The sequence below is a fragment of the Alosa alosa genome, chromosome 22 (assembly GCF_017589495.1).
Source record: "Alosa alosa isolate M-15738 ecotype Scorff River chromosome 22, AALO_Geno_1.1, whole genome shotgun sequence".
NCBI classification, from domain to species: Eukaryota; Metazoa; Chordata; class Actinopteri; order Clupeiformes; family Clupeidae; genus Alosa; species Alosa alosa.
In genome coordinates, this window is record NC_063210.1 from 5,265,270 (window position 1) to 5,277,290 (window position 12,021).

Here is a 12,021-nt window from a genome sequence, read left to right on the forward strand (position 1 = left end):
CATTCACACAGAGCACCTTACCTTACTTTACCTTATGCACAGAGAATCACAGGCTCTGTCCCTGCCTCAGTCATTGCAAGCGCATCTTGTTTGATTAATCATCCACTATGTGGATACTGGAGGTGGAGGCATCATGGTGTGGGGCTGTTTTTCATCTCATGGTACTGGCAGACTTCATACAGTTGAAGGAATGATGAATGGAGCCATTTTTTCTGGGAGAATCTACCAGGATGTTGAGGATAAGACATGGCTAGACCTTCCAGCAGGACAATGATCAAAAGCATTCAGCAAAGGAAACTCTCAATTGGTTTCAGAGAATTCCTCTTTTTTATTCATAACTCTACTTATGGACATTCATGTTTGGATTTTTTTATGTGTGGATTACCTAAGTTAATACTAATGTATGGTGAAAATGTCATGCAAATAGCCTCACTGGAAGTATACTTACTGAAAAATATGTAGACGAGTTCAATATTTATTTTCCCCGCTGTATACACACACACACACACGCACACACACACACACACATGCATAAGCACATATACACATGTACACACACACACAGAGGCACGCATACACATGTACACACACACACACACCTACACATAGGCGCACACGTGCACATGATCAGTGAAATGAAGTGGCAGAGCATGGTTAGCATGCACCAGAGAGGGCAGGCAGCGCGGTCATGACAATATTGGAATATAGGACTGAGAGATGGATGTCAGGAGGCTCGTGTGTGGAAGTGCATTTATGTCTTCATGATTAGGGTGGAAGTGCATTTATGTCTTCATGATTAGGGTGGAAGTGTATTTATGTCTGCATGATTAGGGTGGAAGTGCATTTATGTCTACATAATTAGGGTGGAAGTGATAGTGTCTGACGGTGGATGAGACTGTATATGGATGGATGGATGGAGTGTATGTATGTACTCACATTCTTCATGGTTTTGCCCCCAAAGCCGATGATCTTATTCAGACGTAGTATTGGGTCAGGGTGCAGCTTCTAAGCATCAACACAAACACAAACACAAACACAAACACACACACACACACACACACACAGAGGGACAATTAATATTTAGAGAACAAAAGTGTTTGATTTAGTGAAGTGTGACTGGATTATTTTTATTTTATTTCATTAGACACAGAAACCACACACACCTGTGTTTGTGTTTGTGTTTATGTTTATGTTTATGTGTGTGTGTGTGTGTGTGCGGTTTCCAAACGCCTCACCCATTGTTTACTGGCTTGTTTACTGGCTTTGGAGGCAGGCAAAGAGATGGGACGGGATACTTCAGCAGACAACACCTAAAACATGCCCAGTGTCAGTATAGAAAATAACAAATGGACCGTTGACTGTCCTTGCTTTGGGCTTTGGTCATTTTTGTAACAAAAATGACTAAATTACAATTTATCGGCCCTAAGGTGTATCAGCCCACTGGGAAAATGCTCGGTATTCCAAAGGGCCAACCCAGTCCCGACAGAAATTCTCCAAACATGACACATGACACAGAGAGGAACTAATTTATAACACACACACACACACACACACACACCTCCAGCAGTGGCGAGTGGGATTGCGAGACTGGAGAGCGAACAGTGATGACGTCTTGGTCTTGGTCCGTGGGCGGGGCGAACACGTGCACCCCTCCGTCGTCCACACCCCCCCCGTCTCCCCCCGCACCAATGGTGCTCAGTGGCGCCACCTCAGGCAGAGATGGGGTCAACAGGGTCACCTTCTTCTGCTTGAGCCGCTGGGGAGACAGGCACGTGCGTGTGCGCGCACACACACACACACACACACACACACACACACACACACACACACAACAGGAGGGAACACACACACGCACACACAACCAGGAGGGCACACACACACACACACACACACACACACACACACACACACACACAATCAAAGAAAGTTTGTGAGTGGGCAGCCAGACTGTGGTGCGGCTCTCCTGCAGGGTTTCATGCTGCTGAGTTAGTCTCATCACACCTCCATCTGTTCCCCACTAAGCCTGTGTCACTCACTTAGACTGAGACGGAGACCCTCGCCGTCTCCAGAGAGCAACGGAGAGAGACACCGGCATGATTTAGATTACGTCTCTGTGTCCAAGTAAGGAGTTCCAAATAAGGGAGATGCAACAACATTGCTTTGTTTTGTTTTTCATACATATATACACAGATTAAAGAGGAAATCATACAACGTTTCTTTTAAAAGAAGACAACATGTACACACACACATACAATCACCACCAGGAAAGAACACACACACACACACACACACACGCACACGCACACACACACACACGGACAGAGTTCTTACAGGTCTGGGAGTGGTAATCTGCTGGATGAGAGAGACTCTGTCGCGAACAGGTTTGCTGAGGTTCACACACAAACTCTCCTGCCTATCTGGGCTACCACGGACGTCAGCTGCAAGCACACAAATACACACACAAACGTGTGTATATAAGTGTTTTTGAGTGCAAGTGTGTGTGTGTGAAGAGATTTTTGGACAAAACAATCACTGGTGGAATGTGTGTGTGTGTGTGTGTGTGTGTGTGTGTGTGTGTGTGTGCAATAGTGCAAAGCTAAGTAGGAGAAAAATGTATCTCACTCTCTGCTTGATTAGTTTCTCCTTTCTGAATGGAATCAAATGGCATCTTCATCCCGTCAGAGGGGAACCTGTACACACACACACACACACACACACACACACACACACACACACACACACACACACACACACACACATCAAATATAGACTGCATTGCTCTCCGTTTCAGGCACACACTTGGCTGAGCATGCCCAGCATAAAGCATCCAGAGGAAAAACAGATTGGAAATGAGGACAACAACAAAGAGACACATTTGAGCCACAGAAAGCAAACAGACAGACACACACACACACACACACACACACACACACACACACACCTGACACCTGAACAAATTTGTAACAATCCGCACATTTTTACACACACACACATTTACTCTCATACACATACAGGCATGGCCAAGTTTCTTGGTACCTTTAAAGCTCATTGAAAATATCTTGCTGAAAAGTGGTAGCCTGGTTAACACTTTCAATGTCGCGCTGTTTTCGGAAACTTTAGCCCAGAGTGCCAGTTATCTAGATAATTGTGGACGATTTCTGTAGAGCCACAGCGGATTCTCTGTTATAGCTATGGACACATAATATGGCTCGTTTAAAAAGTGAGACTTTAAGCTCTCAGTGGGTACAAAAACCGTTTACTTCTACATGCCTCTGTTCCTGAAAAATCCCAAGCTAAACAGTGGCTAGTTTTCATCAAAAACCCTGTTTTTTTTTTTAGAACTGGAGATATAGCGTCTTTCATGAAATATGAAGTGTTGCCTGTAAAGTTTCCGGGAAGTGACCTAGCGAGACCTGGCGAGACTGCCACCTAGTGATTAACCCTCGAAAATGGCCTGGTTTTGACCTGACGTGCATGCGTCACTGATTCGACCCAAAGCGGCAACCATCAAAAGCCAAAGGTTAATGGCTTTAGGCCCAAATAATATTCAAATTCTATCAAATATAACAAATGATTATACAAAAGTATGTTTTTAGATAGGATATTGCAGTTACATTATGTAAATTAGGTCATGTTTTACCTTTTTCGTTCATGTACAACTTCACCTTTACAAGAACATCATGACAAAGAAATGATGGATGTTTTTACTTAATTAGGGTAAATATACACTCTGTGCATTATTTTGTGAGAGCTAATTTGCATATGGGTATCATTTTATCAACTAATTTGCATGCAGGATGGGTCTGTGAAGAAATTGATCCTACTTTTGAGGCTGTATTGTAACTGATCTTCCCCTGCAGTTGTCCACTGATCTTAGTAATAATAAATAGTATTAAAAGTATACAGTAATAGTAAAATGAAAAAGAAAACATTTTACTATTCAATGTGAACTGGTAATCAACATTCATTTCTACACAAAATGTACCTTTCAACCAGTATTGCCATCAGCATAATTTGCTAGCTATCAAATCAAGACTGGTATGTCCAGCTAACGTAACGTTTGCATAGTAGGAGGCAATGGTTTACATGTCAAAGAAATCTTATGACAAATGAAAGGTTTTTGGTCATATTTTTAAATTTTTATATTTTTTTGTAGATAATTGTTGATTGGAAATGGCAGTCCAGCCATTTTTAGTCTCTCATTCCACAGAAGACAGCAGGTGCTTGCTTTGTTCAAAAGTCATAGGTGAGAGAGATAAGAAGCAAAGTATTGCCGCGTCTGGTTTGAGCAAAATTGAAGACAAAGCATCTCTGTGGGTCAAGGTGCAAGTGCATTCTGGTGATGAGCCTTGGGGCAGCCGTGGCACACTGGTTAGCACTCTGGACTTGTGACCGGAGGGTTGCCGGTTTGAACCCCGACCAGTAGGCACGGCTGAAGTGCCCTTGAGCACGGCACCTAACCCCTCACTGCTCCCCGAGCGCCGCTGTTGTTGCAGGCAGCTCACTTACTTATGTGAAAGACAGACTCGTGAGCACGACCGCACAAAGTGTTCATGCTCATTCAATATGCAGGTTGACCAGAACACATTTAGAGAGGAAGCAAAAAGAGTGTTGTGTGAAAGGCTGTCACAGGTGTGGATACACCTGAAGAAGTATATAAAGATGACAAACAAGACAAAAAGAAGAGTCTCTGAACAAGAGGTGAAGAAACCAAATTTCATATGTTTCATCTGCAACAACAGGACAAATGCAGATACAAACTCATATGCAGATGGTAGTCGAGGCCGATGCTCTGAAGAAAGGTCTTCCAAAAAGCTACATAACCAAATGACTCTACAAAATGTACCTGGAGACAAATTTGAAGTGGCAGCAAAGAGACGAAGGGCCCTATCTTGCACTCCAGCACAATTGACTTTGTACACTGGCACTTGTATCATTCCTATTTTGCATTCGAGCGGAATGCAGCGGAATTTTCCCTCCACAGACGCACATCGGTTAGGGAATGAACTTGCGCTCCCGGGGGCGGTTCAGCGAAAAGAGGAGGCGTATTCCGGTGCAAACGTTCCCTGGTGCTATTTTGCAGTTTCAGAAAACAATCCCGCCACAGACCAGAAAAAAACTAGTCTAAAGTCAGTAGCAGCAACTGGAATCGATGCATTTCCACAGAATTATTTTTGGAATCTGATCCCTTATCATACCTGCTCATTCGTACTCGTTGCTCAACTTATCGTGACTAAATTCAAGATGGCGGCGAACGGTAAACTTCCTGAAGGTACTGTCTGTATAAATCGTCCTGTAAATAAACTACCAGTGCTACATGTCATGGAGGTGGTAAAGTATAAAGTTGTATAGTATAAAGCAGTGACAAATGAGTTTTGAGTGTTGTGAATGAAATCGCGGACTAACCACGTTACAAACAAAATGAACGTGAATACGTTAATATCCCCGCGTCGGCCTTCCCTTTAAACACAACCCCCTGTGTTCATAAGCCGTCCATACACCTTCACAAAATAACACCATTAGTCTAAGCAATGCATGTTTATAAGGGAGAGTGCAGGTGTATGTGCGTGCGTGTGCAAATGTCCAAAGACTCTCCCGCTCTTGCGGGTAACGCAATTCATATGGGGGAATACGTAACAGTGAGAAGTAAGGTTCACTTTCTCACAAACATCATACATACAAATAGCATTAATGTAAACGTAACTACAGGACATAAGTAACATCGTTTAGTTACATATTGCTTTGGATAAAAGTCTTGAGCGATTAATTAGTGCTGGGCGGTATGACCAAAAATGTATATCACGGTATTTTTTAAAATTCTTACGGTTTCACGGTATATGACAGTATTTTTTTCCATGCATAATCAGATGTTCACAGCATTTTCTACAGGTTGAGAGAGGAATTGCTGCAGTACATTGACTAAGGATGGTCTATTTTACTGTCTCAACTGTACTAACTCCACACTAGTGGTAATGCAGTTTTGCATGGCCCCGGAAAATGATGCTGTTTACAAAGAGCCACTCATGATTCTAAAGAAGAATCTAATCAGAATGCAAAGACAATTGCAGTCAAAATACAGAACTTTTACTGTGCAAATTTCACAAACATCTTGTAGCCTATAAAACCAATACAAAAAGTAGTGCAACTTGCAATAATTATACTTTTAAAAGTATAATTATTTTTATATATTTACTAAATAAAACCTCTCTGCTAATATGCTTACTCTATCAGAAACATGCCTTATTGTTATTGTGTGGTTTACATGACGTTAGTGGTAGGCTAACGTTAACTTCATGTGGATGTGGATGTCTTGTTAGCCTGCCATGAGCTTCGGTTTGGTTCGCTAGGCAAAACATTAACAAAAAAGTTTGTTTTGGTGCACTGATGACCGTCAGGATCATTTCTAACTAGCCAGCTAGTATTGCTCAGTGCATGTCTATAACATGCTTTACTTGCTACCTGGATCATTTCAGCGAATATTCTTAAGGTGAGATGAATGATAAGATCATTAAACTTCACTGTGTTCGGTGGGTTGTTAACTAACGACATCACCTACTAGCCAGCTAGTTACAGCCAGAGCCATATAAAGGTTACAGCTGTTGAACAATCTCAATAGAATTTTCGTGACGGTAAATCCCTTTCAATGCAGTATCCCTTAACGTTTTTCCTTAACTAAAGAAACAATTTAAGGTATTCTGTGCAACACCCTTAAATAAACCCCTTCCCTAAGGAGAAATGAAGCCTTAAGGGTCATACCTCAGGGGAACAACTTAAGGTGTTTTGTGTTTACCCTCACTATGCCTCGCAGTGGCACCATGCGTGCGTGTGAAAAAAAGTCCCGTCTGAAACACTGTCGCATGGCTCAAGCGTTAAAACGTTGTGTAATCAAATACACCGGTATATTAAAAATTAATATCATAACGAAAATATACACCGGTATACGCTGTGAACTGGTATACCGCCCAGCACTACGATTAATCTAAAAAAGATATGACACACAGACAGACCTGATGTAGTCATAGAGGTCGTGCCAGGTGCAGCCCTTGGGGACGGGGAAGCTCATCTCCCTGGGCATCGGGGCACTGCCCTCCTCCATCACCACACCACCACGCTTCACCACCGAGTAGCACACACCTGTAGAGAGGGGGAGGAAGAGAGAGGGAGAGGAGAAGGAAGGAGAAAGGGATGAGAGATGAGAGGTGAGACGGATGAGAGGCATGGTGTGAGAGATAGAGGGAGAGAAAGAGAGAAAGGACTGTGTGTGTGTGTGTGTGTGTGTGTGTGTGTGTGTGTGTGTGTGTGAGACTCACCTGGGTCCAGCAGCAGGTCGCTGGTCATGGTGTTTTTAACGCTCATGTTGGCACACAGCTTCAGGGCCTTGAGGTGGCTGTAGCGGCGGTTCAGGTAGACAGAGACCAGGTAACGCAGGTCCATCACCAAACACACCCAGCGCACACACGCCGGAGCAGGTCCCACCAGACCTGCACGCACACGCACACACGCACATACACACACACACACACACACGCATACAAAAGCACATACACACACATCAGTAGAGACATGAAACACACAGTTGTGCCTTCTGCCTTTCAGTTTACCTATACACACACACATATTTCACACAAGCTGAGTCGCCAATTTGCACATCGGGAGCATTATATTGTTGAGCATTTCTCAGTCATGCTGACAACACACACACAAAAAACAAGATCGAACAGACACAAATTCACAAAAGCAACTGCAAACACACACACACACATGCACACTATTCAGAATGTAACCCCTGTATTCATGCTTCTCTATGAAAACAGTCTAACGTATAGACCAGGAAGTCGTCTGAGGCCAGCAGGACACAACCAAATCGAAAAAAATCGAAATCGTATTGCCGTACTTTGATATGAAAATGCGTGGTTGTTACGCAAAATGCGTACAGGTTGGCAGGTCTGCTGTGTGTGTGTAAACATCTCTGTGTGTTGTTTACCCTGTTTGGCCGTGCGTGCCGTGCTCTCGTACACAGAGCCCTGTGCTGAGCCGCAGATGAAAGGGAGCTGCAGGCAGGTAGAGCTGGATTTGAACTCCTTGAACATGTTGGAGAAGGACACCCGGATCACCTGACCCTCCTACTCACACACACACACACACACACACACACACACACACACACACACACACACACACACACACACACACACAATTGAATACAGTACATACAAGTTAGCAGCACATGCATGTATGCACTCACAAGCCATTTGCTTCCTGATCTGATAAAGTCAATCAGAGGGCCAACATGCTCCCAGAGCACATCAATCAACCAATTAAAGTGTTATTGTGCTATGGACCCCCTTCAAAATGGCATGCTTCATCTCAACGGGTTTATCATTAAAAAATGACCTCTGCGACCACGTCCAGGTGCACCACAAAGTGTTTCCCTGGAGAGGGCCGGAAGAGCAGATAGAAGTAGCGTCCAGTCAGGCCCAGCGACTGGCTGCTGCTCTTGGGCAGCAGGATGTAGTTGCTGGCCGGAACAGAGCCACGGATCCGGAACACGGAGCACTTGAGGGTTTTGTCCTGCGGAGGAAAAGGCACACAACAGCGGGGTCAGAACTGGGTCCTCCAGCACGAGAGGTGATGCAGACAACATTCATGATGTTGGTCTAAAATTATATGTAGAATATTCCGGATTTGGCATGCTACAAACCAGATGCATTGTGCGTGTGAATGACAGCTGTTGGATATCATGATTTATGAACAGTAACAGTAATGTTTAAATGAAGGTTAGTGGTCAAAATGAGAGACAAAGTCAACTAGTGTCATCTCAGCTATATACACCTGTACAGCAAAGATGAAAAGGTGTGGCTCCAACATTACCATGTAAACAAATAGACATAGTGGTGAATGTTGGGAAGGTTTAGTGAGGTACCATGTAAGAGGTGACGTCTCCCTCTCGGCTGGATCTCTTCCACTCCTCCACGTGCACATGTTTGAAGATGTTGACATAAGGATGTTGCCAGGCTGTGGGTGTCATGGCAACACCAGGGGCAGATCACAACACAAGAGATTACATCTGATTGTAATCACAAGGGTTTCACCAAACCCGTGCTTTAAACATAACATAATAAACACATGTACTTCCACTTTAATGGTATAGGTTAAAATTGTGGAAAATAAGGTAGCAGGTAGAGATTTAACATCACTCAAAGCTCAGAGACCAGCATTGCTGGCAGTCATGCTACTGTTAGTCATTAGTGATGATCATATGATAATGAAATATGAATACAATAGAACACATAAAAGAGCGCAGTAGCAGCTAACGCCAATCTGGTCCTGCTGTTTATTTGACATTTAGTGATACTGCACGGGCGTGTAATCATCCCTGTTGGATAATGTATTCTCAGCCTTATACAGTTACACACATCATGCAATAGATGAAAACATTCTGCACTGCTAATGTTAACTAAGATGTACTCTCCACCACCAGACATAAATAAAAGGATCTTGGGTAACACAGTGACGTTAACGTTAAGTTTCTCTGAACACGCACAATAAGCAAGTTAGGTAATGTTAGTGTCCTGCACATTTTCCTTACCCCTTGAAGACATAACTTTTTTCGATCCCTGTAGACAGCAAGTAGCTTATAGCCTAGCTGAGGATAAGTTAACTCAGCACAATCCAGTGAGACTGACGAGCCAAAACACGCAAATAACTATTTATGCTAGCTAGCTGTCCTATCTATCGATAGCTAGTTAACTAACGTTAGGTAAGAAAAGTTAACGTTAGCTTTTAATCGGTTCACCGCGACAATGTCACCTGTTGATGTTTCTACTTGCACAAAGATGTGGCGTTAACGATAAATACATTATACAATTGTGCGCTGTATCTTCTTATCTCTCACGCACTAAAACAACCTAGAGTTAGCGAGTTTGGCTCAAACTGCAGCCTTCAGAAGGATGATCACAACAAATCTTGCTTCTCCCGCGACTGCGACCGCCGCTGTTTTCAACGGTAGTGCGTAACATCTACGTTCTACGTCGACCCCGAGATCACTGCTGGGAAATGTAGTGCATTTCAAAGTGAGAGGGACCTTCTGAAGAGGCCCTTTAGAGCAGGGGTCCCCAACCTTTTATGTACCATGGACCGGTTTGATTCCCATTTTTTTTTTCACGGACCGGGGGGTCGGGGGTTCCATGTTCCAAATGTGTCGCGCATGCATTACTTGAAAAGAACTAGCTCCAGTTAACAGTGAAGGTAACGAACTCTTAAAAATGTGAAAAACGTGAACTTGAAGAAGTGAAAATTGAACAATATGAACTATGAAAATTGAACAACTTGAAGCTACATCTATCAAGTGTGAACATGCTTAACAAAATATGGGAACAAATGGAACTAAACGTGCATTACGAATATAATCAGTGGGAGCCCTGTGCTTGTTTCCCTGCAACAAGAAGGTTCCATCAGGGGGTGATGGAAGACAGTGACACCCTCAGTGTGATTGAAATGTCCAGTCGATTGCGCAATTTGGTCTTAGTTGCAGTCGTTGCAGAAAACCCGGCCTCGCATAGATACGTGGTGGGAAATGGTAGCAACGTTTTCAGCGCTTTTACTTTTATCTCAGGATATTCTGCTTTGGTTTTGATCCAAAAACCCGCCAGAGAGGTTTCCTCATACACACTCTTAAAGGTGCCATGTGTAAGAATTGAGGTAAAAATATCCAAAAAATTAGCTACATGCATCAAAAGAATGAGAAGAAATAAGGGCGATGATGTCATTAAAAAAAATGACAAGGTATAGTGCTGCAGAGATATCAACCTGAATTAGCATGCTAAATTACTAGCCACAGCCCGACAGGTATCATAATACCAGTTTCGGCCATGGGAGGCGGTATGCGGGCAACATAACCGCCAGCCAAACTGCAATACACGTTTGTCGGTTGTTACTTTAGGGTAGACCAATTCACTTTCTGGAGGTATACTGCCCCCATCTTTTATGGAATGTGGAGTATGAATTGATTTTTTGGCGGATATTACACATGGCACCTTTAAGACCACCGTCATTTGCAATTTCGATCAACTGCTCTTCCTCCTGCGCTGACAAGTTATGACTATTCGGGATATTGACAAATGGGTTGCGGACCCACTCATTGGTTTGCCGTGGATCTTTGGAGGATGGGAAGTAGCCTAACGCTCAAACTCATTTGAAAGCGCAACAAGGTGATCGCGCACCAGCTGCGAGAGAAAGGGCCCTGCCTCAGTCTCTCCCAAAACCCCCACTACTGTTTGGAACATATCAAATACACCCCGTCCCCATTCGTCCCCACAAATCAAGCTTGGCTTTAAATGCAGTGACTTTATCTGCCAGTTTAAAAACAGTTGTCATTCTCCCCTGGAGTGACAGGTTGAGGTAATTAAGCAACCCGAATATGCCACACAAGCGAGTTTTGGCACCCAGTCCTCATCACTAAAATGTGCAGCGGTGACTTTTTTTCTGTAAGAAATCTCTGCAGCGGCTCTCGAACACTCTGACCAGTGACCTGCTAAAGATGCTTGTTTTTTGTTGCTCATTCTAGCAGTTTAGCTAACTTTGTGTGACATTACCATTCGCCAAGAACTGATCAAGTGAAGTGAGCTGACCTGAGGCTGCGCAGCGCTGAAGGCAATATGTAAAGTGTTGAAGGCGGGACAGACAGACGTAAGAAATAAGACCTTGCAAAATGCAAACATGAGTGCAATCAAACAACTGCATATAGGCCTATGCCATGTAAAAACGTGACATTATTGCGAATTAAATAGAGTTTAGTTTGCATGCATTTTTTTAAACTCATGTCGTAGGCTACGGCCCGGTTAGGAATGTCCCACGGCCCGGTGGTTGGGGACCGCTGCTTTAGAGGGTCCATCTGAAGTCAAGTCAAGTCACTTTTATTTATAGCGGATTTTTGTATGCACAGAGTGCAACCTAGCCTGGCCTTGCCTTGCTACGTACTTCCGCTCGATTTTCATCTCCCTCCACGACTACAGGCGAAGC

At 43.6% G+C, this 12,021-nt stretch overlaps 1 protein-coding gene across 1 annotated transcript in view; it reads right to left on the bottom strand.

Annotated features, from left to right (window-relative positions):
• The window catches only part of wdr90 (WD repeat domain 90), a 34,844-nt gene extending 24,862 nt beyond the window's left edge, over positions 1–9,982 (bottom strand). The window contains exons 1-11 of the mRNA XM_048234002.1: positions 9,590–9,982; positions 8,924–9,015; positions 8,395–8,571; positions 7,985–8,123; positions 7,311–7,481; positions 7,008–7,134; positions 2,623–2,690; positions 2,332–2,438; positions 1,559–1,756; positions 1,236–1,310; positions 937–1,005 (exon numbers count right to left, since the gene is read on the bottom strand). Of these exons, the coding sequence (XP_048089959.1) occupies positions 937–1,005; positions 1,236–1,310; positions 1,559–1,756; positions 2,332–2,438; positions 2,623–2,690; positions 7,008–7,134; positions 7,311–7,481; positions 7,985–8,123; positions 8,395–8,571; positions 8,924–9,015; positions 9,590–9,602 (1,236 nt within the window). The 5' untranslated portion in view covers positions 9,603–9,982. The remainder of the gene's footprint in view (positions 1–936; positions 1,006–1,235; positions 1,311–1,558; positions 1,757–2,331; positions 2,439–2,622; positions 2,691–7,007; positions 7,135–7,310; positions 7,482–7,984; positions 8,124–8,394; positions 8,572–8,923; positions 9,016–9,589) is intronic.
• Between the last annotated feature and the right edge of the window lie 2,039 nt (positions 9,983–12,021).